A 24335-nucleotide genomic window follows, 5' to 3' on the forward strand; every position below is an offset into this window, starting at 1 on the left:
GACAGGGCGCTGTGACAGCTCCCATATCCACTGACCGGTGTGTCCTGCACGCAGGAGTCCTGGTGGTACTGGCCATCCTGGGGTCCGCAGGGGCTGGTGGCAGCTGCAGCAGGGTGCAGGCAGCCAGCACACCCCAGAGAGACCCCCAGCCCTGGTATGGCTGGATCCTGCCCTGGCACTGGCTGTGCCAGCAGAGCCGGGGACCTTTCCTGGAGGGGGGGGGCGGATGGCGATGGATATGTATTTGATGGATGGTGAGAATAAATCAGTGCTGTAATGACCTCAGGGAGGTGTATGGGGCATGGCAAGGGGCAGAGGAAAGGGCATTTGGGGGCTGCCATATGCCTGGATGACGACGTTCTCCGGGGAGCCAGTGGGAGGTGGGTGGCTCTCGGTGCCTCAGACCCCCCCAACCCTGGTCAGAGCAGGAGGTGCTGGCGGTCCCAGAGAAGGTGTCTGTTTACTGCAGAGTTGAAGGTACATAGGGCAGGGAGTCCTGGGGGGGCAGAAAGGGGCACCAGCAACCAGAGCACCCATGCCTGTGTTGGGGGGGGGGCAGGCTCAGGGGGGCGCAGGGAAGATACGGTCAAAGTGTGCCAGCAGCAGCTCCACGGCCTGGTTCTGCTGGGCCATGCCCGCCGCCAGGCTACCTGGCTCCCGCTCCGGCCGCAGCAGCGTTGGCCCGAACACGATGCCGATGTTCTGGCATGTCATGCGGTTGACATCTGCCCGCTCCATCACCCTGGGGATGCGCATGGCTGGGGGGTGGTCCCACGCACCCCATCCAGCCCCGGTCCTCCCTGCATCACCCTGGGTTTGTACAGGGTTGAGGTGGTCCCGTGCACCCCATCCAGCCCCGGTCCTTCCTCCATCTCTCCAGGGGCTCCATGTGCCAGGCTCCATCACTCTGGCAAGCCCTAATCCTGCCCTCCCCTCCCCTGGCATACCAGGGCCGCCCGATACCCCCCCCAGCTACCCCCATACCACCCCACAGCCCATCCACTTGCAGGCCAGCTCTAAGCCCGCCCCACAGCCAGCCCCAGCCCGGGAGCGGCCCTCCCCTTACCGGCAGAGGTGAGCCAGGAGGTAGCGCAGGGTGGCATAGTTGGCGGGGGGCAGGCTCTGCACCAGCTCAGCCACCCGCTCCACCTGCTCCTGGGGGTCCGGAAGCTCTGGGAGGGAGCCACAACGGTCAGACATGGTGGCACTCCACAGCACCCATAGCCTGGGGCCGTCCATGGGGAGCACTGCAGGGGGGCACTTACTGATAGCTTCGATGAAGGGGTCGAAGAGCCCGTAGGGCACCAGGGGCTCAGGCAGCTCCCGGAAGAAGAGCTTGAGGGCACCAGTCACCACGTGGACATCGCTCCACTCGGGGTCTGCCAGGCTGAGCCGCTCCTCTGGGAGGAACGGGGGAGGTCAGCTTGCGCCTGGGTCCCCCAAGGCCCCAGCACTGCCAGGGCCACCCCCTGCCCGGCCACCCCAGCTGACCTTGACACAGCTGCTCAGGGAAGACATAGCGCCCATCCGAGGTCACGGCTCGCTCTGTGGGTACGAAGGAGAGTTCGTGGGGGGAGAAGCCACCTTCCCCTATCCCTGGGCATGTGCTCCAACACAGTTCCCCTGTCCCCTCCCCAGCACCCCCGTCCTGTGCCTCCCCAGTCCCCTCACCCCGGTCCACAGCAAAACGCAGCTTCTGGATCATGGACAGGTTCCCATTGACGCGGTAGATCCCATCAACATCAAGGCCTGGGGACAACGAGGGGGGTGAGACATGGTGGGGGAAGTCCTTGCCAGCTGGAGGGGGACGACCCTACCTCTCTCCTCAACGGCCTCCACACAGAGCCGGACGAAGCGGGGCACAGTGGTGTTCTCCCGCTGGCACAGGGCGTCCAGACGGCACCCGAACACCTGGTCTGGGAGAGGGCAGCGCTGGGGCAAACTGGGATGGGGGAGCACTGGGACTGGGGCAGGATACAGGCACCAGGAAGGAATGCGGGGGACCGGGAGGGTGGTGGTCTGGGCAGGGAGGAACACCAGGACTGGGAGAGGACACTGGGACCAGGAAGGGATGCTGGACTTGAGGGAGACACTGGGACTGGTAGGTGCAGAGGGACTGGGGGGGGGCCATTCTGGGACTGGGCGGGTGCGGGGAGGACAGACACTGGGATCAGGAGGGGGACAGGGACCGGAGGGGATGCTGGGACTTGGGAGGGACACTGGGACCAATGGGGCACAGGGACCCAGGGCAGGAACACTGGGGGAGGCGGGGGCACTGGGACCCACTGGGGACAGGCAGTCAAGGCTCCATAGAGCGCTCAGGCACCCTCTTCCTCTCCCACTTTGGGGGCAGAGAGAGGATGTGGGAGGGTTTGGGGGGGCCCCGAGGGCATGGTGGGACTTGGGGGGAGGCACCGCAGCTGGGGAGCCCCACCTCGAATGAGCCCCTTCTCCTGCAGGCTCTGCAGTGAGGGCCGCTTGACAATGAAGCGCCTCAGCTTGCTCTTCACCCGCTTCTTCTCTGAGGTGTCGGGGGTGTGGGGGGCACCTGGGGGCACAGCACGCCCGGTGTGCGGTCACAGTCACGCCAGCCCGGAGGCCTGCTCCCCTCCTCAGCCCCCCAACCGTACCTGGAGCCCCAGCCCCCTCAGTGATGCGCGGTGCCTCGTCCTCGTCCCCGCTGAGCTCCACCAGGTCCCCAATGTCCCCCCGGCGCAGCCACCCCACAGGCGCATCCACGGGGTTCTCCAGGTCCTGGGGGGGGGGGGGGCGATGTGGTGGACAGGGACAGTTGGGGATGCTGACGGGGCTGGGGGCAGCCATGGGGCAATCCCTGCCTGCCCTCCAGGCACTCACCAGCCGGCGGATGACCCCCCGGATGGCCCGGGCCCACTCCTGGATGGTGGCCTCTTGGTCTGACTGCAGCAGGAACTCATTACCCGTCACAGTGCGGAGCTGGTGGGGGAAGGCATCAGGATGGGAGGAGGCAGAGACCCCCAGGGACCTCTACAGGGGCCAGGGGGACCCAGGCACTCCAGGGGTGCCCTGCTCCCTCCCCAGTGGGGGCTCAGGGGGTGCCCCTCACCCAAGTGGGGTCCCTATGCCCCCCCTCCCCCCCCCCCGGCCCAGGGGAGTATACGAGTGGCACCCCTTTGTCCCACTTTGGGGGTTCCTGCACATGCTGGGCTGTGGGGTCCCCTTCTCCATGGGCGGTATTTAGGGGGATCCCTGTGATGCCTAGACTGTTACGGAGAGCCCCATGTCCCCTGGGCTGTGCACTTTAGGCATCCCCCATCGCCAGCCTGGGGTCCCACCCCACTCACGTGGATGACGTTCTTCTTGCTGGAGAGGTCACGGGCCCGGTCCAGGGCAGCCCCCCGCAAGTCCACGCTGCTCTCAGGGCGGCTGCTGGCAGGGCACTGGAGGGGCACTGGGTGTGATGGGTGCTCCGTCCCCCTTGTGCCTCCCCAGCACCCTGTATTCCTTCACAGCCCTCTCCCCCTGCTGTCCCCACTGTCCCCCTGTACCTCCCGATGCTCCGGCACTCCCCCCCTGTCCCAGCCCACTCCCGTGCCCCCCACTCACCCAGACAGTGGGTGCCGGCCCCTTGGGCTCCTTGTAGAAGATGAGGCTGTTCCCGGCCAGCACCACCCAGGAGACCCCCCAGCTCTTCCTGGGGGCAGCAAGTGAGGGGCACCCCCAACTCCTCCCCAGCCAGGGCTGGGGGCAGGCTGGGGTGCCCCCTACCCCAGCAGAGCCCCACACAGGCCCTGGGCACCATTTGGGCACTGGCAGCACCCCATATCCATCCCCGAGCCTGGCACAGCCAAAAGCACCTTTGTGTGCCAGGGACATTGCTTGTCTGGAGCCCCTCAGCTGTGAAGAGCTATGGGCCAGGCTGGCATGGCCCCCCCAGGCTGGAATGCCCATCCCCAGCTAGCACAGCCCTGCCGGCATAACCCCCCCCCCCCCCCAGGCTGGCATGGCCCCCTCAGTTTGGCAGAAACCCTCTGCTCAAGTGGGGGGACCCCCCCCCAAACCTGGCATGGACCCCCAGACTGGCAGAGACCCCCTGCTTCAATATGAACCTCCCCATGCCAGGCACAGCCCCCTGCACCCAGACCCCCGCCCCGGGGACTCCAACCTGGCACTGCCCCTGCATCAGGACACCCTCCCCAGGACCCCAACCTTCCACAGCCCCCTGCACTCAGACACCCCCCCCAGGACCCCAGCCTGGCACAGTCCCCTGCACCCAGACCCCCCCTGGGACCCCAGCCTGGCACAGCCCCCTGCACCCAGACCCCCGCCCTGGGACCCCAGTCTGGCACAGCCCCCTCCCACCCCGGCCCCCACCTGAGTTTCCTTCCCCCCTCAGCGATCTTGGTCCTGTTGAGCTGCCCGGCCTTCTGCACCTCCTGCAAGGACAGGGTCAGTGCTGCCCCCGGCCCGCCGGCGCCCCCCGCCCCGGGGTAACTCACGGTGGGCAGGGCGGGGGCGCAGGGCGGGGGCTCGGCCGGGGCCAGGGAGAGCTGGGGGGCGGCTGCCCCGTCCTCCAGGCTGTGGTGGGCAAGGGTCCGGCCGTGGCTTACCTGCAGTGGGGGGACAGTGTGGGGAGCACAACCCGGGCCCTCCCTGGTGCCCCCCATACCCTTCCCAGTGCCCCCCGTTATCCATCCATGCCTTGACCCCCTCCCGTGCCACCCAGTGCCCCCCATCCCCCCTCCCACCCTGCCCCCTCCCTGTGCCCCTGCCCCATCCCCCAGCTCACGGTGCCACCGGGGACCCTGGCATCCCTGGAGCTGCAGCGTGCCGCGGTCCTGGGGGGCTCGGCGGGGGGGGTCAGGCCCTGCAGAGGACACAGGGGACATCAGCCGCAGGGGATGGCAGGGCCAGGACTCCCAGGGCTGGGCCCCCCACAGCAATTAGCGCTGACACTAATTGCCAGCAGCCCAGCGGGGCTGTGCCAGGGACAAGGGGGGGCAGAGGAGGGGGACCTGGAGGGCACTGGGGGAGTCAGAGGGGACAGTGGTGGGACCACACGGAGGGGGTGGGAGGGAAGACATTGGGGGGATAATTTGGGAGAATCGAGGAGTCACAGGGGCCACTGTGGGGGGCAAAAGGGGGGGGCATGAGGAGGGCACAGTGGACATTGGGACACACGGGGGCACGATGCATGGGCATTGGTGGGGACGCATGGGGGGGCATGGGGAGTATGGGGGACAGTGGGATGGATGCTGGTGGGGAAGTGGGAGGACATGGTGGGGCAGGGAGGGATGAGGGTGCGTCGACCCAGCGGGCGGGGAGGCTGGCAGGGCCCCGGGACTCCTCCCTGCTGCCCTCCGTGCCCACCGCCTCCCGGTGCCGCCGGGGGGGTTTCCAGGAGGTTGTGCCCGTCTGGGGGTTGTAGAAGAAGCAGCGGCCAGTGCTGGGGTCCAGGTGACGCTCCCAGGCCCCCAAAACCTGGAGGGGGGGCCCGGCCGGCACGGGGGGCTCAGCCTGCCCCCCTGCCCGCTGCAGCTCCTCAAGGTTGCAGTAGATCATGGCGGCTTCCAGGGGGGGCACCTGGGGGGGACAGATCCTAAACTGGAGGGGGGGGGGGCATATGGACAATGCCCATTGCATGCCCCCAGCCCCACGCTGTGCCTCCCATGCCCGGCCCCCAGTCTCATCCCCTGCCCAGCCCCAGCAGTGCCCCCTTCCCCTACAGCCCCCCCAGTGCCCCAGCCCCCCGCCAGCCCCCCTTGTCCTGCCCCCAGCCCCCCGCATTCCCCCGGCCCCTGCCCAGCCCGGGTCAGGGTTTTGCAATCCCTTTACCGGAGCCGTTTGCCGCCCCACCTCCGCCCCGACCCCTCCGGCAGCCGCGGCCCCCCCGGTGCTCCCCCCCCCCCCCCGCCCCGGGCCCGGCGCCCCGCTCCCACCTGCGGCCCGCGGCCCCCGCTGCGGCCCCACCGGGCCCCCTCGGCGCCCCCGGCCCCCGCTGCGGGCGGCACGGCCCCCCCGCACCCCCCGCGCTTCCTCCGCTGCCCCACGGCGACGAGGAAGCGGCGGCAGCGAGGGCGGGGCTGGAGGGTGCTGGGGTGCAGGGGGGTGGGGGTGCGCGGGGAGCGGAGCAGGGGGGAGAGGCTGGGGGTGCAGGGGGGCGATGCAGGGGGGGCAGGCTGGGGGGCAGGTGGGCAAATTTGGGGGTGTAGGTGGGTGATGAGGGGGGCGAGATTGGGGGGTGCAGGGGGGCGAGGTTAAGGAGTGGAGGTGGGCGAGGTTAGGAGGTGCAAGAGATGCAGGGGTGCGATGCAGGGGGGCAAGGTCGGGGGTGCAGGAGGTGCAGGGGGCGAGGTTGGGGGCACTGGGGGGGAGGTGGGGGAGGTTGGGGGTGTAGGAGTGCAGGGAGGGGACACAGGTTGGAGATGCAGGGTGTGGGTTGAGAGAAGGAGGGTGCAAAGGCTGGGGGGTGTGCGGGGATAGGGAGCACCGGTGAGGCTGCAGGAGCTCAGAGGGGAACAGGGCAGGGGGCACGGGGGGGGGGGGGGCACCTGGCGGGGGGGGCACCTTGCCCCCACTCACCCCAGTGCCCTGGGCCAGCAGCTCCTGCTGGGACTGGCACCGCGACAGGGCTGGGGGGGGGGGTGGGCAGGGCCCCCTCTGCCAGCTGGCTGGTGCTGATGCAGCGGCCCACGGGCCGGGTGGGGGTCAGCCTGGCCTCCTGGGGGGGGGCTGGAGGGGGGCCACACAGGTCCTCCAGTGAGCAGTACTGCAGTGGCAGGCCTGGGGGAAGAGAGGAGGGTACCCACCAACCCAAAATAATCCTCCAGGTTGCAGGTGGGGGGCAGAGACCCCCACCCCTGGGTCCCAACCCTGTTTTCTGCGGTGTTCCCCTGCCCCTGGTACCCCCAGCCCCACGTCCCTGGTGTCTCCCAGTGCCTGCAGACCTGTACCCCTTCTACCTCCTGCACTCCCAGCCCTTTGGCCCCCATTGTCCCTCACGGGTGTCTCCCAGCCATGTGCCCTCAGTGGGTCCTCCAGCCCTGTCCCCCCAGTACCCCCTTACCTTGCACCCTTAGTGCCCCCAGCCCCGCAGCGCGCATCTTCCCCCAGCCTTGTGCACCCAGACCCCCAGCCCGGGACTCCCAGTGGTGTGTCCCCCAGCCCTTTACTCCCAGTGTCCCCTCATCCTATGCCCCTAATGCCCCCAACCCCTTACCCCCACCTCAGTACCCCATTCTCCCAGTGTCCCGCCATCCCGTGTCTCCCTGCCCCAGCTCTGTGCCCCCCTGCCCTGCTCACCGGTGCCCACAGGCTGGCTGGAGGGTAGTGTGCTCCGTCTCCCAGTGTCACCAGGGTCCAGCTCAGCCACGTAGGTAGCAGGGACGAAGAAGGGTCGAGCCCAACGGGGCTCGCTGGCCCGTCTCACCTGCCACCAGTCCTCATTGGCTTTGTGGAGCAGCAGGAACTGCTCGCCAGCAGCCATGGCCACATGCCGCCCGTCCTCAGCACGGTATGTGTAGTTGTAGAGGGCGCGGAGCATCACAGCCGGTTCAGCGCGCTGCCACCGCCGCCCCTCCAGCCGCCACCGCCCTGCCAGCATCCTCGCCCTGCTCAGGGTGCCTGGGCACGCTACAGCCTGGCCCTCAGCATCTGCAGGGCACAGGGCTGGGGGTCAGGGCGGATGTGCCCTGTGCCCCATGGCTGGCCTGGCCCCGGGCTGTGGTGGAATGGGCTAAGCGGTGCCACGGGTAGCAGCAAAGACCCTGCCTGCAGGGCCAGGACTCACCAGACAATGTTGTGCCCCATGGCCAGGCTGTGTCCCATGGCCAGGCTGTACCTTACAACCATGTGTGCCATGGCCAGGATGTGCCCCACAGCCAGGCTGTGCACCATGGCAATGCCCCCTGGCCAGGCTGTGCCCATATCCCAGGCTGTGCCCCCCAGACAGAATGTGCCACATGGCTGTGGCCCCAACCACGGCAATGCCCTACGGCGATCCTGTCCATGGGCAGCAGAGGCACCATGTGCTGCCTCATTTCCTGGTGCCAGGGGAGCCAATGCCTGGCCCCGGGCTATGGGGGACCAGGGGGACCAGAGGGACTGGGGGTGCCGGGGCAGCCAGGGCTCAGGGACCTGCAGGAAACCCAGCAGCTGCTGCAGCAGGAAGCAGCGAGGCTGCGGCTTCCTCGCACCACACAGCATGGGGCTGGGGGGTGCTGCTGAGGGGCATTGGCTCCATGCCCCCATGGCCTCCGGTCCCCTGGTCTTCATCCCATGGCCCTGCAGCCCCCCCAGCCCCCAGTCCCCATCCCACAGCCCTATAGCCCTGTGGCTCCCAGTCCCTTGGTCCCTGTCCCAAGGCCCCCCCCAGCCCCCTGCCCCATATTCCCCGGTCCCCAGCCCCACAGCTCTCGGCTCCCAGAGCTGCAGCCCCCCCCCCCCCCCCCCGGCTCCGGTCCATGGCCCTGCAGCCCCCAAGCCTGTCCCCAGCTGAGGATGCACTCACCGCCCGTGGGGCACCACTGTGGTGAGCAGGAACCGAGGCCAGGACAGAGAGGTGGCTGGGGGCTGCTATGGCGTGCAAGCGCAGGACCCTGGCGTCCCGCCCGCACCCAGCCAGCCGAGCCCCCGCGGGGTGCAGGGATCGGAGCCTGCGGCCCCGCTCGGCCCTAAGCGCCGCTCGGCTCTGCCCACGCTGCGCTGCCGGCGGGGGTCAGGGAGGGGGGGCGAGGCAGGGCCACTGGGGTAATTGCACTGCCCCGGGGGGGGCCAAATCAGCTTTGCCCCGGGGGGGACCCCAGCCCGGCGCTGTCCCGCTCCGATCCCGACACCCGCCCCCGCTTCCCTCCGCTCTTTCTGCCCCAGCGGTCCCCGGGGAGGGCCGGGGGGGCCGCTCGCAGCTCGCCAGGCTGCGCCTGCACCGACCCCCGGGCCAGGCCAGCGACCCCCCCGGCGGGACCCCCGCTGTCCCCCACCCACCTGCTCCTGCCGGGGTGGCGGGTCGGGCCTGCCCGTGCCGGCGGCAGCGGGGACACCTCCCCGGGCCATGTGACAGGACGGGACGGGGCGCCCGGGTCCTCGCCCCGCTCCGGGGCGGGACGGGGAGCGGCGGGGCCCTCCCGGCTCCCGGGGCGGGACGGGAGCGCGTCCCGGTGGGAAGGCGGGAGCGGGCACTCGGACGCCGGGGGGCTGCGGGCGGGCGGGGCCGGGGGTGTTCCGGGAGCGGCGGGCATCGGCGCCGGGGTCCCCGGTCGGCGGTGCCGTGAGAGGCGGGGACTCCGGTCCGCCTCCGGGTCCACGTCCGGGGCGGGGGGGGGTGGGGGGGCGGGGGGACCGTGTGACGTGGAACGCCGTGCCGCCGGGCAGCCTCGGCACCGTGCCGTGCCGCCACAGCGCCGTTCCGGGACATCACGGCCGCACGCCGCGGCGGGAGCGGAGGATGCTGCGGGCGGCGGCGGCCCCGCCCGGTGGCCATGGCAACCCCGGCGGGCCGGCTCCCGCGTCGCCACGGCGACCGGCGCTCTCGCGAGAGCCGCGCGGGGCATTGTGGGGGCTGTAGTGCTCCCGGCGTGCCTCGCGCGCGGCCCCCTTGCATCAGCGCGCGGCGATGCGGCTGCGGCTGGCGGCGGGCGGCCCCGCCGCGCTGAAGGTGCTGGCGGCCGCCGGCGCCGCCGCCGCCCCGGTGCGGCTCCTCTGGGGCGGCCCCGTAGGTGAGACCGCGGCGGCGGCGGCCGCTCCCCTTCCCGGCAGGGAGCCGCTCGCCCCGGCCCCGGTGGTCCCCGCCCCTCGGTGGGGGCTGACAGGCCCGCTGCCCCCCGCAGAGCGGCCCCTCGCCCCGCTGAGCCCGTGGGCGCCCGCCCTGGAGCTGGACAGCGGCACCGTCCTCTTCTCCCCCAACGCCATCTGCCAGTGAGTACCGTGTACCGGGGGGGGCCGCAGCCTCCAGCTCCCCCCACCCCGCTCCTCACCCCCCTCCTCACCCCCCCAGGTTCTTCTTCCTGGCCCGCGGGGAGGAGCCCACCGACCTCACCAACCAGTGGCTGGAGTGGGAGGCCACTGAGCTGCAGGTGGGTGCCCCGGGGGTACGGCGGCTGCCCCGGCCCCGGGCCCGGCCTGCCTGACCCCTTCTGTCTCTGTCTGCTCCCAGCCGGCTGCCTCGGCGGCCCTGTACGCTCAGCTGGTGCAGGGCAAGAAGGGGCTGGAGGCGGTGGAGGCCCTGGGGAAGCTGCTGGCCCACATAGAGCAGAACCTGTCCAGGAGAGGCACGGCCTACCTGGCTGGGGTGAGTGGGGCGGGGGGAGCCCACGGGGAGGGGTGGGCCCTTCTCCCTGCGAGCTGAGCCCGCTGCTGCCTGCCCTGAGGCAGAGCCCTGAGCCAGGGCCTGGGCTGCCTCAAGGCCTGACTCTGCTTCTCTGGCCCAGGACACCAAGTCAGTAGCTGATGTGGTTGTGTGGGGTACCTTGTTCCCTGTCTTCCAGGATGAGACCAGCCTCCCAAGTAAGAGTGAAATAGGGGTGCCGAGGGGGAGCATTCCTTGCGTTCCTATGGTTGTAAGAATCATGCTGCTGTCTCTGTGCCCCCCCAAGGTGAGCTGCAGGCGCTGAGGACCTGGTTCCAGAGCATGACACTGTTGGAGGCCTGTAGGAAAGCTGCTGACTCTGTTCTGATGCCCAAGGCGCTGCTGGAGTTCAAGTCCTACCTGCAGAAGCAGCCTCCACCCTGCCTGGCCATGGAGAGAGCCACCAGTAATGAGCCTGAGGTGCATCCCTGGCCCCCTGCTCAGCCCTGGCCCAGGGATGGGCCCCCATGGGGTTGGCGGCGACAGGCACGCAGACCCTCACTGGGACCATCCTTCCCCACAGGAGGAGGAAGGTTCTGAGCGTGCCCTGACGGAGGAGGAAATCACAGCTGCTGCGGATGCCTGGGCCCGTGGTGCTGCGGCACTACCCAAGCCCTGGCAGCCTCAGAAACCTGTGTAAGTCCCAAGATGACACTAGGGCTGGCTGTCCCAGACATCCGAGGGGCCTGGCAGGGGCTCCCAGGCTGATGCCATGCTGTTCTGTGGTGGGGTGGCCCTGTTGCTCTTTGTGCCTGCTCTGACTGCCCCTGTCCACGCCAGGCTGCCCGTGGAGGGCATGAGGAATGTCCTGATCACCAGCGCTTTGCCCTACGTGAACAACGTCCCCCACCTCGGCAACATCATTGGCTGCGTCCTCAGTGCTGACACCTTTGCCAGGTGAGACCTGGCTGCGGGAAAGCTCCCTGGGGCCAGGGGATCGCGGTGGGGGACTGTACTGCTCCCAACACCTGCTCAGGTGTCACAGGCCCCTGCCTGCAGGTACTGCCGCCTGCGGAACTGGAACACGCTGTATGTGTGCGGCACAGACGAGTACGGCACAGCCACTGAGACAAAGGCAGTGGAAGAGGGGCTGACACCCCAGGAGATCTGCAACAAGTACAACGCCATCCATGCAGACATCTACCGCTGGTTTGACATCTCCTTTGACTACTTCGGCCGCACCACCACGCCTTACCAGACCACGTGAGCGGCTGCATCCCCCAGGGGCTCACGTGGAGGGACTGGTGCTGGGAGATGTTGGGGGGAACCCCAGTGTGTCTGGCTGAGGGTGCTCTGTGGCTCTCCAGGGTTCCCTGGCTGATGGGGGCCACCCCCCCTCCTCTTCCTTTCCTGCCCCAGGATTGCCCAGGACATCTTCCAGCGCCTGCTGGCCCGTGGTTTCCTGCTGCAAGACACTGTGGAGCAGCTGCGATGCGAGGACTGCCAGCGGTTCCTGGCTGACCGCTTTGTGGAGGGCACCTGCCCCTTTTGCAGCTACGAGGAGGCCCGGGGGGACCAATGCGATAAATGTGGCAAACTCATCAATGCTGTGGAGCTGAAGGTGGGACAGGGTCCCTCTGGGGACCACCCCGCAATCCCCCGCCCCCACTCTGCCTGGGACCCCCAGCCTTGTCCTGGGCTCCCTCCAACCTGTGTTTTTTCTCCTGACAGAATCCACAGTGCAAGCTCTGCAGGGGTGTCCCTGTGGTGAAACCCACCCAGCACCTCTTCCTGGACCTACCCAAGGTGAGCTTCATTGCTCGGGGAGTGGATGAGGCACCGCTGGTACCACTGACCATCCCTGTGTGTTCCCCCACAGCTGGAGGAGCGGCTGGAGCCCTGGCTGGAGCAGTCCTGGGCCACGGGGGACTGGACGGCCAATGCTCGCTACATCACTCGCTCCTGGATCCGGGATGGGCTCAAACCCCGCTGCATCACCCGTGACCTGAAGTGGGGCACGCCTGTGCCCCTTGATGGCTTCCGTGACAAGGTGTGTCCCACCTGGCCCCTTGGTTGCAGCGTCTGCCCCCAGGTGCCCTGCCCGGGGGTCCCCTGCTCATGTATCACTGTCCCCCCAGGTTTTTTACGTGTGGTTTGATGCTCCCATTGGTTACTTGTCCATTACGGCCAACTACACCGACCAGTGGGAGAGATGGTGGAAGAACCCACAGCAGGTAGGAGCCTGCTGCTGGGCAGAGGGAGGGACAGAGCTGGACACCAGGGTCCACTGATGTCCCTGCTGTCTCCCCCTACTACCTATCAGGTTGACCTCTACAACTTCATGGCCAAGGACAACGTCCCGTTCCACAGCGTCATATTCCCCTGCTCGCTCCTGGGCGCTGATGACAACTATACCCTGGTGAACCACCTCATTGCTACAGGTACTGGGGGGTCACCAGGGGTCAGGGGGTCTCCCCATTCCCCCGCTTTCCCTCAGTACTGGGAACAGCCCAGGCTGTCCAGCACAGGCACGAGACTGCATTTGCCCTCCTTGACTTGGAAGCCCCTTGGAGCTCGGTGTGAGCCCGTGAGCACTTTGACAGAGCCTCCCTGTGTTGTGGGGCTGTTCCCTGCCTGGGAGAGGGCTGGATCCATGCTTGGGCCCCACGGTCGGGTCTCTCCTGCCCTCCCCAGAGTACCTGAACTATGAGGACGGGAAGTTTTCCAAGAGCCGGGGTGTGGGAGTGTTTGGGGACATGGCCAAGGACACAGGCATCCCTGCGGACATCTGGCGCTTCTACCTGCTGTATGTGCGGCCTGAAGGGCAGGACAGTGCCTTTTCCTGGAGCGACCTCATGCTCAAGAACAACTCGGAGCTGCTGAACAACCTGGGCAACTTCATCAACAGGTTCTGGGATGCCCCAGCGGTGGCAGGGTCCATCTCTGTCCCCAGGCTGTGCTCATGCCTACTCTGCCTCTGTCCCCAGAGCTGGCATGTTTGTGTGCAAGTTCTTTGGTGGCACTGTCCCCAACATGGTCCTGACACTGGATGACAAGCGGCTCTTGGCCCGTGTCACCCTGGAGCTGCACCAGTACCACCAGCTGCTGGAGAAAGTGCGGTGGGTAGCTGAAACCCCGGAGCTGGAGCAGGGCTGAATTTTCATGGGGGTGGGAGAGCAGAGCCCTGACCTACAGCAGCCGCTCAGCCCCTCTCTACCCCTCCCCAGCATCCGCGATGCCCTGAGGTGTATCCTTAGCATCTCTCGCCATGGTAATCAGTACATCCAGGTGAATGAGCCCTGGAAGCGGATCAAGGGTGACGAAAAGGACAGGTAGGGAGAGACAGGGGATGGGCGAGGGGGCAGGATTGGGAGCTGGCACTGATGGAGGGTTTCCTGCCCCACAGGCAGCGTGCAGGCACGGTGACTGGTGTGGCAGTGAACATGGCTTCCATGCTGGCCGTCCTGTTGCAGCCCTACATGCCCGGTGTCAGCTTGGCCATCCAGAGGCAGCTCTGCATCCCCCCGGAATGCTTTGTCCTGAGCTACGACTTTACCTGCACCCTGCCCCCCGGGCATCGCGTGGGCACTGTAGGTGGTGGTGGTGGGGGGGGAAGGCAGGCTGTGCCCCCCCAAGCAGCGCATGGGTGCAGGGGTGACCCCTCTTCTTCCTGGCTCCAGGTGAGCCCCCTGTTCCAGAAGCTAGAGAACGACCAGGTTGAAGCCCTGCGCAAGCGCTTCGGGGGAGGGCAGGTGAGTGGGGGCTGTGGTGCCCCTGCAGCTCTTGCAACTTGGGCACCTCCTAGCCTCTCCACCTCTGCTTTCTGTCCCTCCTCACTTGCTGTCTCTCCTTTCCCAGCCTGAAGATATTGCTGTAGAGCCCCAGGTAACTCCCTGGCACTGCCTCAGGGGTGCTGCAGCAACCCACCCCTCTCCAGCATGAGGGGGTGGGGCTGGGGCCATGGCTCACACCCATTTTTGTCCTTCTGCAGGCCAAACGGCCCCCTCCAGCCTCAGAACCCTCTCCAGCCCCAGTGACCGTTGTGGCTCCAGGTGACCCCCAGCTGATCCAGGAGCTGACAGAGGAGGTGGCCAAGCAGGTGAGTGGGGGGTGGGGCTGGCCCTGTCTTGCCCTTTTACCCCCAAGCCCTTATCACCCCCCCCCCCACCTGCCCCAGGGCAACCACGTGCGGCAGCTGAAGGCCAACAAGGCAGAGAAGGCCCAGGTCGACGCGGAGGTGGCCAAGCTACTGGAGCTGAAGAAGCAGCTGGCGCTAGCAGAGGGCAAGAACCCTGAAGTCCCTGTGCCCAAAGGAAAGCGGAAGAAGTAGCACCTGGCTCCTCTGTGCTGGGGAGCAGCCCCAGTGCTACCCAGAGACCAGACTGGGCTGTGCTGGTGGCTATGTGTGTGTAATAAAATGCAAAAACTATAAAATCGCATATGGAAGCAGTGCCCTCTCCATAGCATCAGTCTGTGCCAGTAGGGCAGTGCCCCTCCAGTTCACGGCTGACCCCCAGCTCTGCAGGGGCAGCAGAGTCCTTGCCCCACTGGCTGCGGGGCAGTGCTGGCGCCTAAGCCTGGCGGAGGTTCACAATGCGGTCGATGAGGGCTGCCCGTGTGTGCTCCACCTCTGCGCTGAGCCGCTGGATTTCTTCCCGGAGCTGCTCGTTGTGGGCTGTCAGCTCCAGCACCCGCTGCTCATTGGCCTGCTCCCGACGTTTGGCCAGCTCCCTGCCTGCTGTCATGCCACTGCACCTCTTCCTCTTCACCCCACGCCCTGCAGCTGCCCCTGCCTCATCTTCCTCTGTGCCCAGCTGGGGTGGGGGGCTGCTGCTGGAGGCTGAGCCTGGTGGTCCCGCTGGCTCTGTGCCGGCCGTGTTCTCTGGCCCCAGCAACTCCAGCAGCTCAGCAGCCAGGGCAGCATCCAGCTCACAGCCCTCTGGGCCGCTGCCAGCCCCCTCCGAGCCCCACGGCGGAGCCAGCTCTGCCTGCAGGGAGAGAGGAGGAGCCAGCCCCCGGTGACGGGTGCCCCCTGCCCTGTTCCACCCCCACCAGCAGGGTTGCTGGCCCCTCAGCTCACCTGCTCAGCCCCCCAGGGCAGGGAGGGCCCACTGGGCTCTGCTGCTGCCAGCACCTCCTGCAGGTCCTGGTACCAGGCTTCCAGCTCCCAGCTGGGCAGGGTGCCGGCGGGCCCCCCCGCAGGCAGCCCCTCAGCTGCCATCGTCACCTCCGGGCCAGTGCGGGGCTGCAGGGGGGGGAGGAGGGAGTGAGCCAGGCCGTGACCCGCAGCTCCGGGGCGTTGCTCCCTGCGGGGGGCCGCCCCCCCCCAGCCCCCTCGCCCGCCCTTACCTGCTCTCAGGTGTGGTGGTCGACGAGAACGCACTTTCTCCTGGATGCCTGAGGAGGAAGATGGACGGTGTCAGACTTTGCCCCCGCCATCACCGCAGCGGGGGAGGGAGGGCGGTTCCCCAGGGACCCCCACCCCACTGCCGGGGGTGCCGCCCACCCGGCGTGAGGGGCCACCGCACCGGGCGCGGCGCCCCGCCTGCCCCGAGGGCCGCCCCCCGCCAGCGCAGCCCGGGAGCCCCGGCGGAGCCTCTCCGGACCGCGCCGGGCCACCTCCGTCTCCTCCCCCGCCCAGGGGCCGGCTCCCCCCGCGCACCTTCCTGGGCGGCCCCGGCTCCCCGCGGCTCCGGCCCGAGCGCTGCCCCCCGCTCATCCTCATCCGCATCATCCCGCGCTGCTCCGCTCCGCTCCGCCTGCGCCGCCGCCCGCGCCCCTTTTAAGGGCCCCGGCGTGACGCAACGCTCTCGCCAGCCGCAGCCAACGGGCGCCCACCGCGCCGTGACGCACGGGGCGGCGCGAGCCAATGGGAGCGGGCGGGTGGGGCGCGCAGCACCGCCCACCGGCAAGGAGCGGTCCCAGCGGGCCGCGCGCCGCGGGGTGAGTCACGCGGGCGGGATGATGCAACGGCTGGAAACCGGCCCCGCCCCGCCTTAAAGGGCCCGCAGCGCCGCGGGGGGAGGGCGGGGGCGAGCGGTAGCGGCCCCGGCCCCGGTCGCAGCCCCCCGGGCCAGAGCCTCAGTTGCGGCCCCGGTGCTTCCCAGGGCACGGGCGGCGCAGCGCGGCCCCAGCACTTCATTGCCCGCGCTCCGCTCCCGGTGCTCCCCCGCGCGGGGCACGCCGGGATAGGGCCCCGCGCCGCCGCGCGCAGGCGCGGGGGTGGTGCGCGCGCTGCCCTGCCCCTTCCTGGCAGGGACGGGACGGGACGGGACGGAGCGGAGCGGGGACCCGGTGCCCGGTGCCGCCGCGCCCAGCCCAGCCCAGCCCAGCCCAGCCCCGCCGCGCTCCGCCGGCTGCCGCCATGACCGCAGGTGGGTGCGGGCGCCCCGCCCCGCCCCGCCCCGTCCCCCGGCGGGGCGCCCAGCCCCCTGCCCGCTGCGCTGGACGCGCCCCCGCCCGGCCGCCGCAGCCCCCGCCCCGCGGGCCGCCCTGGCAGCGCCCACCCGGCGGCGAAGTGCTGAAACGCTGCCGTGGGGCGGGGGGCGGCTGCTGCCGGTCACTGCGGGGAGCGGGGGCGCAGCCCGGGGGTACCGGGACGCTGGGATCCCATCTCCGGAGGAGGTGTCCGGGTGCCTGGGTGCTGCCCCTGCCCCGGCTGTAGGGCCCTGCGTGGGTGCTGCCCCTGCCCCAGGGCCGGGGCTGAGTCTCTCTGCCCCGCAGCGACCTGCAGGGCACCGCCGGGGGAGCGACGGTGGGCGCCGCAGCCCACCGGCCGTGGGCTTGATGCCGAGATAAGCAGGTGAGAGCTGCACCCCCCACCCCCCCCCCCCCCCCCCCCGCTGGTGCTGGTGCCTCTGGCTCCCCCTGCACCGGGGATTAGGGCCTGCAGCAGCTGTTTGCCTTTTAGCTGTAGTTCCTCGGCAGTGTTTTGTAGGTCACGGTTCTCCCCTCCCGCCCCAGACACCAGGATTAACAGGACAGGGGGGCTGGTGTGGGGGGAGGGCTGACAAAGGAGTGGGGGGGCAGTTGCTGCCCCCAGTCTTGCTCTACCTCCCTGGGTACCTTTGCACCCGCCGGTCCTGCCCCATGACCGCTAGGCACCCCCGGAGGACTCCTCCTGCTGCTGCTGTCTTACGGCTCTGAGTCCCCCTGGGCCCCCTCAGTCCTTCCCCAGTGCCCCGGCATCCCCGGTCCTGCTGAGTCCTGTTGTGCCGTTTGCTCCCCCCGCACCGCGCTGCTCCCGGTGTGATCCCCCCGCCAGTGCTTGCCACAGGTGTTTGTGTGACGAGGGGGCACAATGAGCAGTGGTGATGACTGCACTGGAACAGAGCAACCTGCCTGCCCGTTGGCCATGCCCGTGGGCTGGGAGCGCAAGGTGGAGGAGGGCTCCGTGTGCTACATCAGGTAGGAGCAGCCCCCGATGGCCCCACACACCCTCTCCCTGGTCCCCGCTCACCCCTTGTGCCCCCCAGCCCCAGCGGCACCACGCTGACCTCGCTGGAGCAGACCTGCGCTTACCTCCTGGCTGACGGGACCTGCAAGTGTGGCCTCGAGTGTCCACTCAACATGCACAAGGTGCGGGGGGGTGTCCCGTGCGGGACAGGGCCGGACAGCTGCGGGGGCTGCACTGGGCGTACTCCCCAAACATGGGGGGCTGCAAGGGATGGCTCTGGGTGCAGGAGGCAGGCGCATGGCTGCCCAGTGCTGGGCGGGTCTGGAGGTCCGTGTGGGGTGGCCAGTTGCCGCTCTCAGTCTGCCCTGTCCCTGCAGGTGTTTAACTTCGACCCGGGGGTGACGGTGGCTGGGCGAGGAGCCCCTGGGGCCCAGGGCCAGCAGGACATGACCAAACTCTGCAATCACCGCCGGAAAACAGCGGCCGTGGCCACACTGTACTGCAGCATGGAGGGTGCCCCGGGCTCCTGCCGCCCAGACACAGGTACCAGGGTCCCCTGTCCATACTAGTCCCTAGCCTGTCCTCCCCCAGGTTCCTGCTGGTGTGCCCACCTTGTCTACGTCACCCCATATGTCTCCTGTCCTGTCCCAGACCCTTCCTGTTTCTCTTGTATGTCCTGGGTTCTTGCTACCCATCCCAGTCCCCTCGGTGCTCTCCTGGCTTCCTCGTGTTTCCTACGGCTCCCCCATCTTCTCTATCATGTTCTGCGCCCCCTAATCTTTCCTGTCCCCCGCCTTCCCACTCCATCCCAGTTTAGGGACAGGGTTGCCTAGGCCTTGCTGGTGCCCGCTTGACCCCCATGTCCCCATGGTTCCCTGCAGGTCCTGGCCTAAGCCCGCTGTTCTCAGCAGAGGGACACCTGGCCATGGCCCCCAGCACCAGCATCCCCCCGCCCAGCACTGTCGGCAGCTTCCCCAAGATCCCCCTGGGGGCGAAGACCCCGGAGGCCACATCTGCCCCCATGGGGACCTGGCTCATCGCCCCACCCTTTCTACAGCCCCACGACAGCGTCCCTGGGGCCAACGGCAGCCCCAAGAGCTGCCCACCTGCCAGCCCCTGCTTTGGCCTCTGCTTGCCCCCACCGGATGCGGTGACCCCCCCCAGAACCCCTGTGGTGCCCCTCGCTGAGCGCCCCACAGGCAGGACTAGCAGCTGGGCAGCCCCGTCGCAGGGGGCAACTGGAGAAAGCCCAGAGCCGGGGGGGCTGGGGCCATGCCTGCCGGGCACCACCAGTGCCCCCGAGACAGGCAAGGTCGATTCTCCTGTCAGCGATGCCTTAACCAGCCAAAGCAGCAATAACCCGCTAGTGCCCTTAGATGCTGCCCCTGAGGGCAGGGGCTTTTTGGGGCTGCCGCCAGCGGGCACCCACTTCCCTGCCAGCAGCCTGCTGAGCCTGGCCGCCAAGGTGCAGCTGGGCAGCCCCGACCCAGTGCCCGCCCTGAGCACTTTACCCCCATGCCCGCTCCTGCCTGGCACGCTGCTCTCTCTTGTGGGCGAGCAAGCCCTGGGCCGGGGGGCCCAGTGGCCCCAGCGCACCGACCCCCAGGACCTGGCAGCTCACAGAGTGCCCCCCGAGCCCAAAGCGATGCACCCCCCAGTGACCGGTCAGCCTCTCGCAGCCCTGCTGAGCCTGCTGGCTACTCAGGGCTGCCCCGCGCGGGGAGGCCTGGGGGGGCCCAGCCTCCCCCTGGGCCCCCTGCCTGCCACCAACGGCTCGCCCTGCCCTGGCACCGGGCTCCTGCCCACCGTTTGGGACTTCAGCGGGCAGCTCCTGGGTCTCTTCGGGCAGCTGGCAGCATCTTCCGAATACACATCAGGGACCTCCCCGCGGTCAAAAGCCTCTGGCTGTAACGGCAGCCCAGGTATGTGTAGCTGTGCCCATGGGGCCAGGCAGCTGGTGGGGAGCAGGGCTGCAGCAGATGTCATCTTATCAACTGGGGATGGACCCTGCCCTGGGGTGGCTGCAGCAGTGGTGCTGGGAGGGTTCCTGCCCCCAGGGAGCCCCTTGTGGCTGTGGGGCCAGGTGGGAGGCAGTGGGACCCAGTGGGACGTGGCCATGGGTCCGTGCTGCGGGTGGTAGGATGTGATCATGGATCTCATGGGATGTGGTGGGACCTGGAGGTATGTGGCTATAGGTTCATGCTGGGGGTGGTGGGATGTGGCTGTGGGTCTCGTGGGATCCGGTGGGACCCGGTGGGACCTGGCCATGGGTTTGTTCTGGTGGTCGATGAGATGTGCCTGTGGATCTGGCAGGATGTGGTGTCCATGGGTCTGCAGCAGACATGGCCGTGGCAGCCCTGTGCTCTGACCCATCCCATGCAAGTGCTACGGCTTCTCCAGGTGTCCCCAAAGGTGCTGTGGCCCCAGGGGCTGGCAGTAATGGGGAGGGGCGTGCTGGGGGGGCGCTGGGCTGCCTGCTGTCCCTTGCAACCAAGCCTGTAGCCTTTGTGGGGCAGGAGCGGGCACTGGTACTGGGGGGCTCCCTGCCACCAGGCCTCCTCCTGGGCACACTGCTCTTCTCAGTAGCCCTGGGCCAGCACCCACCAGCCTGCGGGGGAGACCCCGAGGGGCCCAGCCTGCCCTCCCTGCTGGCAGCCTCTCTGCTCCCGCTTCCCCTGCTGCCCCTTGGCATCCCGCTGCCCGCCCTGGACCTGCTGCCCTCACCAGGGACTCTGCTCTCCACCCTGCTGCCCCTGCTCCCCGGGCCAGGGGAGAAGGGCCCTGAGGCTCCGGCGCCCATCCCTGAGGACTGTGCGGTGCTCCCTGACCGGCCCCTGCTCTTCTCCGCGCTGCCTGCCTCGCTCGCCCTCCAGGCTGCATTGCTGGCCACTGGGCTGGGCCCCCCTGAGCCTGCCGCTGCCGCTCCCCCGGTGAGACCGCGCCCTTTGCTCCCTGGGAACGGGGGAGGAGAGTGATGGGGGGGTTTATCTGCGTCTTGCAGGGAGGAGGGTGACGAAGGGGAGTTTTTCCCCTGCTAAGGAAGGAGAGTGATGGATGAAGCTATTTCCCCCCTCTAGGGGGGAGGGTGATGGTACCTGGGGGGATTTGCCCCCACCGATGTGTGGTGTCGGGTGTGTATTTAACTCTGGGGAAGAGGAAGGAGCATATTTGCCTGTAGTGTAGTAGTAGGGGACCATCATCCCCAAGGCACTGGCAGGAGGGGTATTTGCCCCTGGGATGAGGGCAAGGAAGGATGTTTGCACCAGGGAGAGTGGTGGAAGGTATTAACACCCAGACTGAGGTAGAGGAGGAGTAGCTGCCCCTGGGGAGGAAGGTGGGGATATTTATGTGCCCCTGGGAGAGGAGGGTGTAGAAGGGTGCTTGCCCCAGGGCACGGGAGGAGGATGAGGAGGACGGGTAGGTTTTGTCCTGGTGGCGAGGCCTGGGGGTGTCTCTGCCTCACGTCTTGGGGGTGCCCCCAACCTGTCTCTCTTGCCGGCAGTCCAGCCTTGCCAGCCCCTCTGTGGCACCTACCTCAGCTGGCACTCCCCCCATGACTACTGAGGCCCCGTGCAGGGAGGGCCGGGCCCCCAACAGCCCCACAGGCACCCCGGAGTACCTCAGCCTGCTGGGGCCCCATCTGGGCAGCTCTCTGCTCGGTGCCGTGCTGCTGGGTGAGTGGGGCTGGGGGACTGGGCACCTTGGGGACACCCCTGGGCATTGGTGGAGGGACTACTTGAATGAGGGGTGCTGGGTGCCCAGGGGGGCACCGGAGACATGCTGGAGGGCAGGGGGTGCCCCCAGAACCCCGGTAACATCCTGCCTCTCCCTCGTCCCCCCGCAGGGAACCTCCCGGTGCTGAGCCCACTGCTCCAGAATCAGCCACTGCCACCCCTGGGACAGTCGCTGGGCCCGGGCCAGGGCTCCCCCTTGGGCACCACCAGCCCCCGGGCCAGCGTGCTCCAGAGCCTGCAGGTGGGCTGCTGGGGTGGGGATGTGAGGGGCTGGAGGGGCCCTGGGATTTTGGGGGGGGACATGTGGGGATGGTGGGGCCAGGATTTGTTGAGCAGTAGTTTGTGAAGGGCGTGAGAGGACACGGGAAAGGATAGGGGGAGGCCTAGGGTTGTCAGAGGGGGGTAGTGGAGGGACTTGGGGACCATGCAAAGTGGGGGGGTGTTAGGAGGTTGAGGGGCTTTGGAGGCTTGGGGATGTTGGTATGATATGTGAGTCCTGGGGGTAATGGGGAGACACAAAGGGAACAGGCGACATGGAAGTGCAGGGAGAATACAGGGACATGCGGGGACGGGCTGGGCAGGAAGGAGGGTATGGGGGTTGTGTGGGACAAGGGGTTTGCTGACCCTCGCCGCCCCCCGACAGCTGGACCCCAGGTTTGGCTCCCCTGAGAAGTCGGCGACACCATTGGCTCCCAGTGCTGGAGGCTCCCCCAGCCCCACTGCACCTCCCGGCCTCCCCGAGGGCACCCCAAGTGCCTTAGAGCCCCCTGTGCCCTGCCAGGCTGAGCTGGGCAGCTCCAGACCCAGTGGGGGTGCCCAGGGGTGCCCCACCTCACGACCCCCCCTCAAGCGAGGCCGCCGGCGGGCTGAGGGGCTCAACAGGGAGATGCCATCCCTTTGTGGGCCCCCCAGCACCAGAACTCCCCGGCGTGGGGGGGGCTGGGGCACTCAGCGGCACTTCAACGGGTGTGCGGGCAACAGGGGTGAGAAGGGGCTTCCCCCCGCAGCGCCCCCAGCCCACCACCCTGCCTGGCACTGCAATGGGGACATCCAGGCCGTCGAGCAGCAGCTCAGAGTGGAGATCAAGGTACTGGGACCTACTGGGAGCTATTGAAGAATACTGGATCCTGCTGGGGGATACTGGGAGCCCTTGGGTTGGATATAAGGACCCACTGGGTGCCAGTGGGGATATACTGGGAGGCACTGGGTATAACTTTTGGGTGCTGTTATGGATATATTGGGGGCCATTGCGTGCCACTGGGGGGCACTGGGAGTGTATGCTGGGGTGGGGCATATCATGGGGGAGCAATAGAGAGATACTGGGATCCTCTGGCAACATTGTGGGGCCCTGGGGAGGGCAACTGGGAGGGCACTGGGAGTAGGTGCTAGGGTGAAGCCAGGACGGTGGGAGCTGTAGGGAGGCCCTGGGTGGACTGGGAGACACTGGGATACTGGGAACATCCATGCTGACCCCCTCCTCACACAGGGGAACTCTGTGCATCTGCACCCATCCTGCCGGGGCTGGAGGAGGAAGGCCAGGTGAGCACAGGGGACACGGGGGGGCCCTGCCACATCCCTCCACCCCGCCTGACCCCCTGGTCCTTGCAGCACTCCCCAGCCCAGCGCCTGCCTGGAGACACTGCAACGGAGGGGGCTCAGCGCCAGCCCGGGGGCCAGCCCCACCGTAAGTGGGGACAGGGACACCGGGGGGTGGGGGGGTGGGGTGAAGAAGAGGGGAAGGGAGACTGAGGGAGGGGTGAGGGAGACACAGGTGTCCACCCCCACCTCCTCCATGATCTGCCCCCCTAGGTGGACCTGGCCGTTGCTCGGCGCCCATGGCCTGGGCGCCCTGTCAAGAACCGCCGGAGGAAGCTGCTGACATGACAGTGCCGGGGTGGGGGCACCCCCAGCACCCACCTATCGATCGGGGGGTCACAGCCCCACCCCACCACTGCAGGCCACAGGCACCCCCAGCACATCTCGTCTTGGCTGCGAGCGTGTCACGATCGGCTGGGTTCCCCCTGGCACTGGGGGGGAGGAGGCTCTGCCAGAGCGGGAGGGTCACTCCAAGCACAGGGCAACAGCCCCCTCCCCAGACAAGCACTTCTGAAGCCATTTTCCATATGGGGGGGGTCAACGGTGCCCCTCCCCTCGGGGAAGCCCCCATGCTGGGGGGAGAGGATTGGTGCTAAGGGATGCACCCAGGGGGGCCCTCTCTGCCCCAGGGGGTGTGCTCCCCCCCTCCCCTCCCCCCCCCCCCAGTTACTTCCGGCCCGGTGTCGCAGCCCCAGGGCCAGATCTGCTCAGGGTTAGTTTAACACGAGGTTCTCACTCACCAAAAATGAGGTTCCCCCCCTTCCCATCCCCTGGTACCAGCAATAATAATCTCTGCCAGCTTGGTGGGGCTGCGGGCTCCTGCCCTGGGCTGTCCCTACCTACTCAGGGTGGTCCCCATCCACACACACTACCCCGTGCCCCACAGTGGGGGGGCAACGAGGCAACGTTCCCTCTGTGGGTCGCAGCTTTCCAGCAGAGCGATTGGAGTCAGCGCAACAAGGGGGCTGGGGGTGGATTTCAGGGAGGTTTACGCACCATTAAAAGATGCATTTAAAACCGGGCGGCTGGGCCCCGCTCACGCCCTAAGGAGATGCTGATGTAGACACGCTTTGAGCTGGGATGTCTGTTCATGTAAATTCAGATATTGGGGGGGGGCACAGAGATCCCTGCTGGGTAAATGGAGGGAGGGAGGATTCCCAGGGGCTTGCAGGGCTTGGGTGGGACAGGGATGCCTGGGGGGTCTCTGGGGTACTACTCACTTCTGCATCCCCTTTAGGCAGGCTTCTGTGTCACCCACCTTGTTTTCTGTGACGGCCGGGTTTTCCATCATTCTGTCTGTAATCTGGAGAGGGGTGAGGGGGGAAGGAGGGTGAGCAGGGGAGGCAGG

At 68.1% G+C, this 24335-nt stretch overlaps 4 protein-coding genes across 16 annotated transcripts; 2 read left to right on the forward strand and 2 right to left on the reverse strand.

Moving 5' to 3' along the window:
* Positions 1–560: 560 nt before the first annotated feature.
* On the reverse strand, positions 561–9050 carry ARHGAP9 (Rho GTPase activating protein 9). Its single transcript, XM_082332352.1, is given in 19 exon segments — positions 561–742; positions 1067–1172; positions 1266–1400; positions 1492–1545; positions 1672–1749; positions 1818–1916; positions 2435–2548; positions 2631–2754; positions 2857–2955; positions 3324–3419; positions 3586–3673; positions 4354–4415; positions 4479–4589; positions 4769–4846; positions 5350–5562; positions 6562–6615; positions 6617–6762; positions 7282–7632; positions 8962–9050. Coding segments are annotated over 18 exon segments (2139 nt in total). The 5' UTR covers positions 7583–7632; positions 8962–9050; the 3' UTR covers position 561.
* Positions 9051–9576: 526 nt separating this feature from the next.
* On the forward strand, positions 9577–14702 carry MARS1 (methionyl-tRNA synthetase 1). 4 transcript variants are annotated; one of them, XM_082332568.1, is made up of 21 exons: positions 9577–9891; positions 9971–10049; positions 10130–10264; positions 10404–10479; positions 10569–10741; positions 10845–10957; positions 11102–11218; positions 11321–11524; positions 11681–11882; positions 11993–12067; positions 12141–12311; positions 12400–12495; positions 12585–12702; positions 12956–13169; positions 13249–13380; positions 13489–13593; positions 13668–13851; positions 13942–14013; positions 14120–14146; positions 14253–14360; positions 14439–14702. In XM_082332568.1, the coding sequence occupies exons 1-21, from the start codon at positions 9590–9592 to the stop codon at positions 14589–14591; spliced, it is 2856 nt and encodes a 951-aa protein (XP_082188694.1). In that variant the 5' UTR covers positions 9577–9589; the 3' UTR covers positions 14592–14702. The 4 variants fall into 4 exon arrangements, with proteins under 4 accessions (XP_082188694.1, XP_082188696.1, XP_082188695.1 ...); XM_082332570.1 differs by having other exon boundaries at positions 10461–10479; XM_082332569.1 differs by lacking the exon at positions 14120–14146.
* A 128-nt stretch (positions 14703–14830) lies between these two features.
* On the reverse strand, positions 14831–16016 carry DDIT3 (DNA damage inducible transcript 3). Its single transcript, XM_082332572.1, has 4 exons — positions 15924–16016; positions 15611–15658; positions 15342–15506; positions 14831–15249 (listed from the first exon to the last, which is right to left on the reverse strand). The coding sequence occupies exons 3-4, from the start codon at positions 15480–15482 to the stop codon at positions 14833–14835; spliced, it is 558 nt and encodes a 185-aa protein (XP_082188698.1). The 5' UTR covers positions 15483–15506; positions 15611–15658; positions 15924–16016; the 3' UTR covers positions 14831–14832.
* Positions 16017–16488: 472 nt separating this feature from the next.
* MBD6 (methyl-CpG binding domain protein 6) lies at positions 16489–24085 on the forward strand. Of its 10 annotated transcripts, none has more exons than XM_082332574.1 (13): positions 16489–16635; positions 16985–17063; positions 17526–17668; positions 17737–17839; positions 18035–18200; positions 18539–19579; positions 19971–20587; positions 21160–21331; positions 21502–21632; positions 22035–22478; positions 22878–22930; positions 23000–23075; positions 23201–24085. In XM_082332574.1, exons 3-13 carry the CDS (start codon positions 17562–17564, stop codon positions 23273–23275), a joined length of 2985 nt encoding a protein of 994 aa, XP_082188700.1. In that variant the 5' UTR covers positions 16489–16635; positions 16985–17063; positions 17526–17561; the 3' UTR covers positions 23276–24085. The 10 variants fall into 10 exon arrangements, with proteins under 10 accessions (XP_082188700.1, XP_082188705.1, XP_082188707.1 ...); XM_082332579.1 differs by having other exon boundaries at positions 20241–20587; XM_082332581.1 differs by having other exon boundaries at positions 20385–20587.
* The last annotated feature ends 250 nt before the right edge of the window (positions 24086–24335 follow it).

This window comes from Platalea leucorodia, assembly GCF_965183815.1.
Source record: "Platalea leucorodia genome assembly, chromosome: 23".
Lineage (NCBI taxonomy): Eukaryota > Metazoa > Chordata > Aves > Pelecaniformes > Threskiornithidae > Platalea > Platalea leucorodia.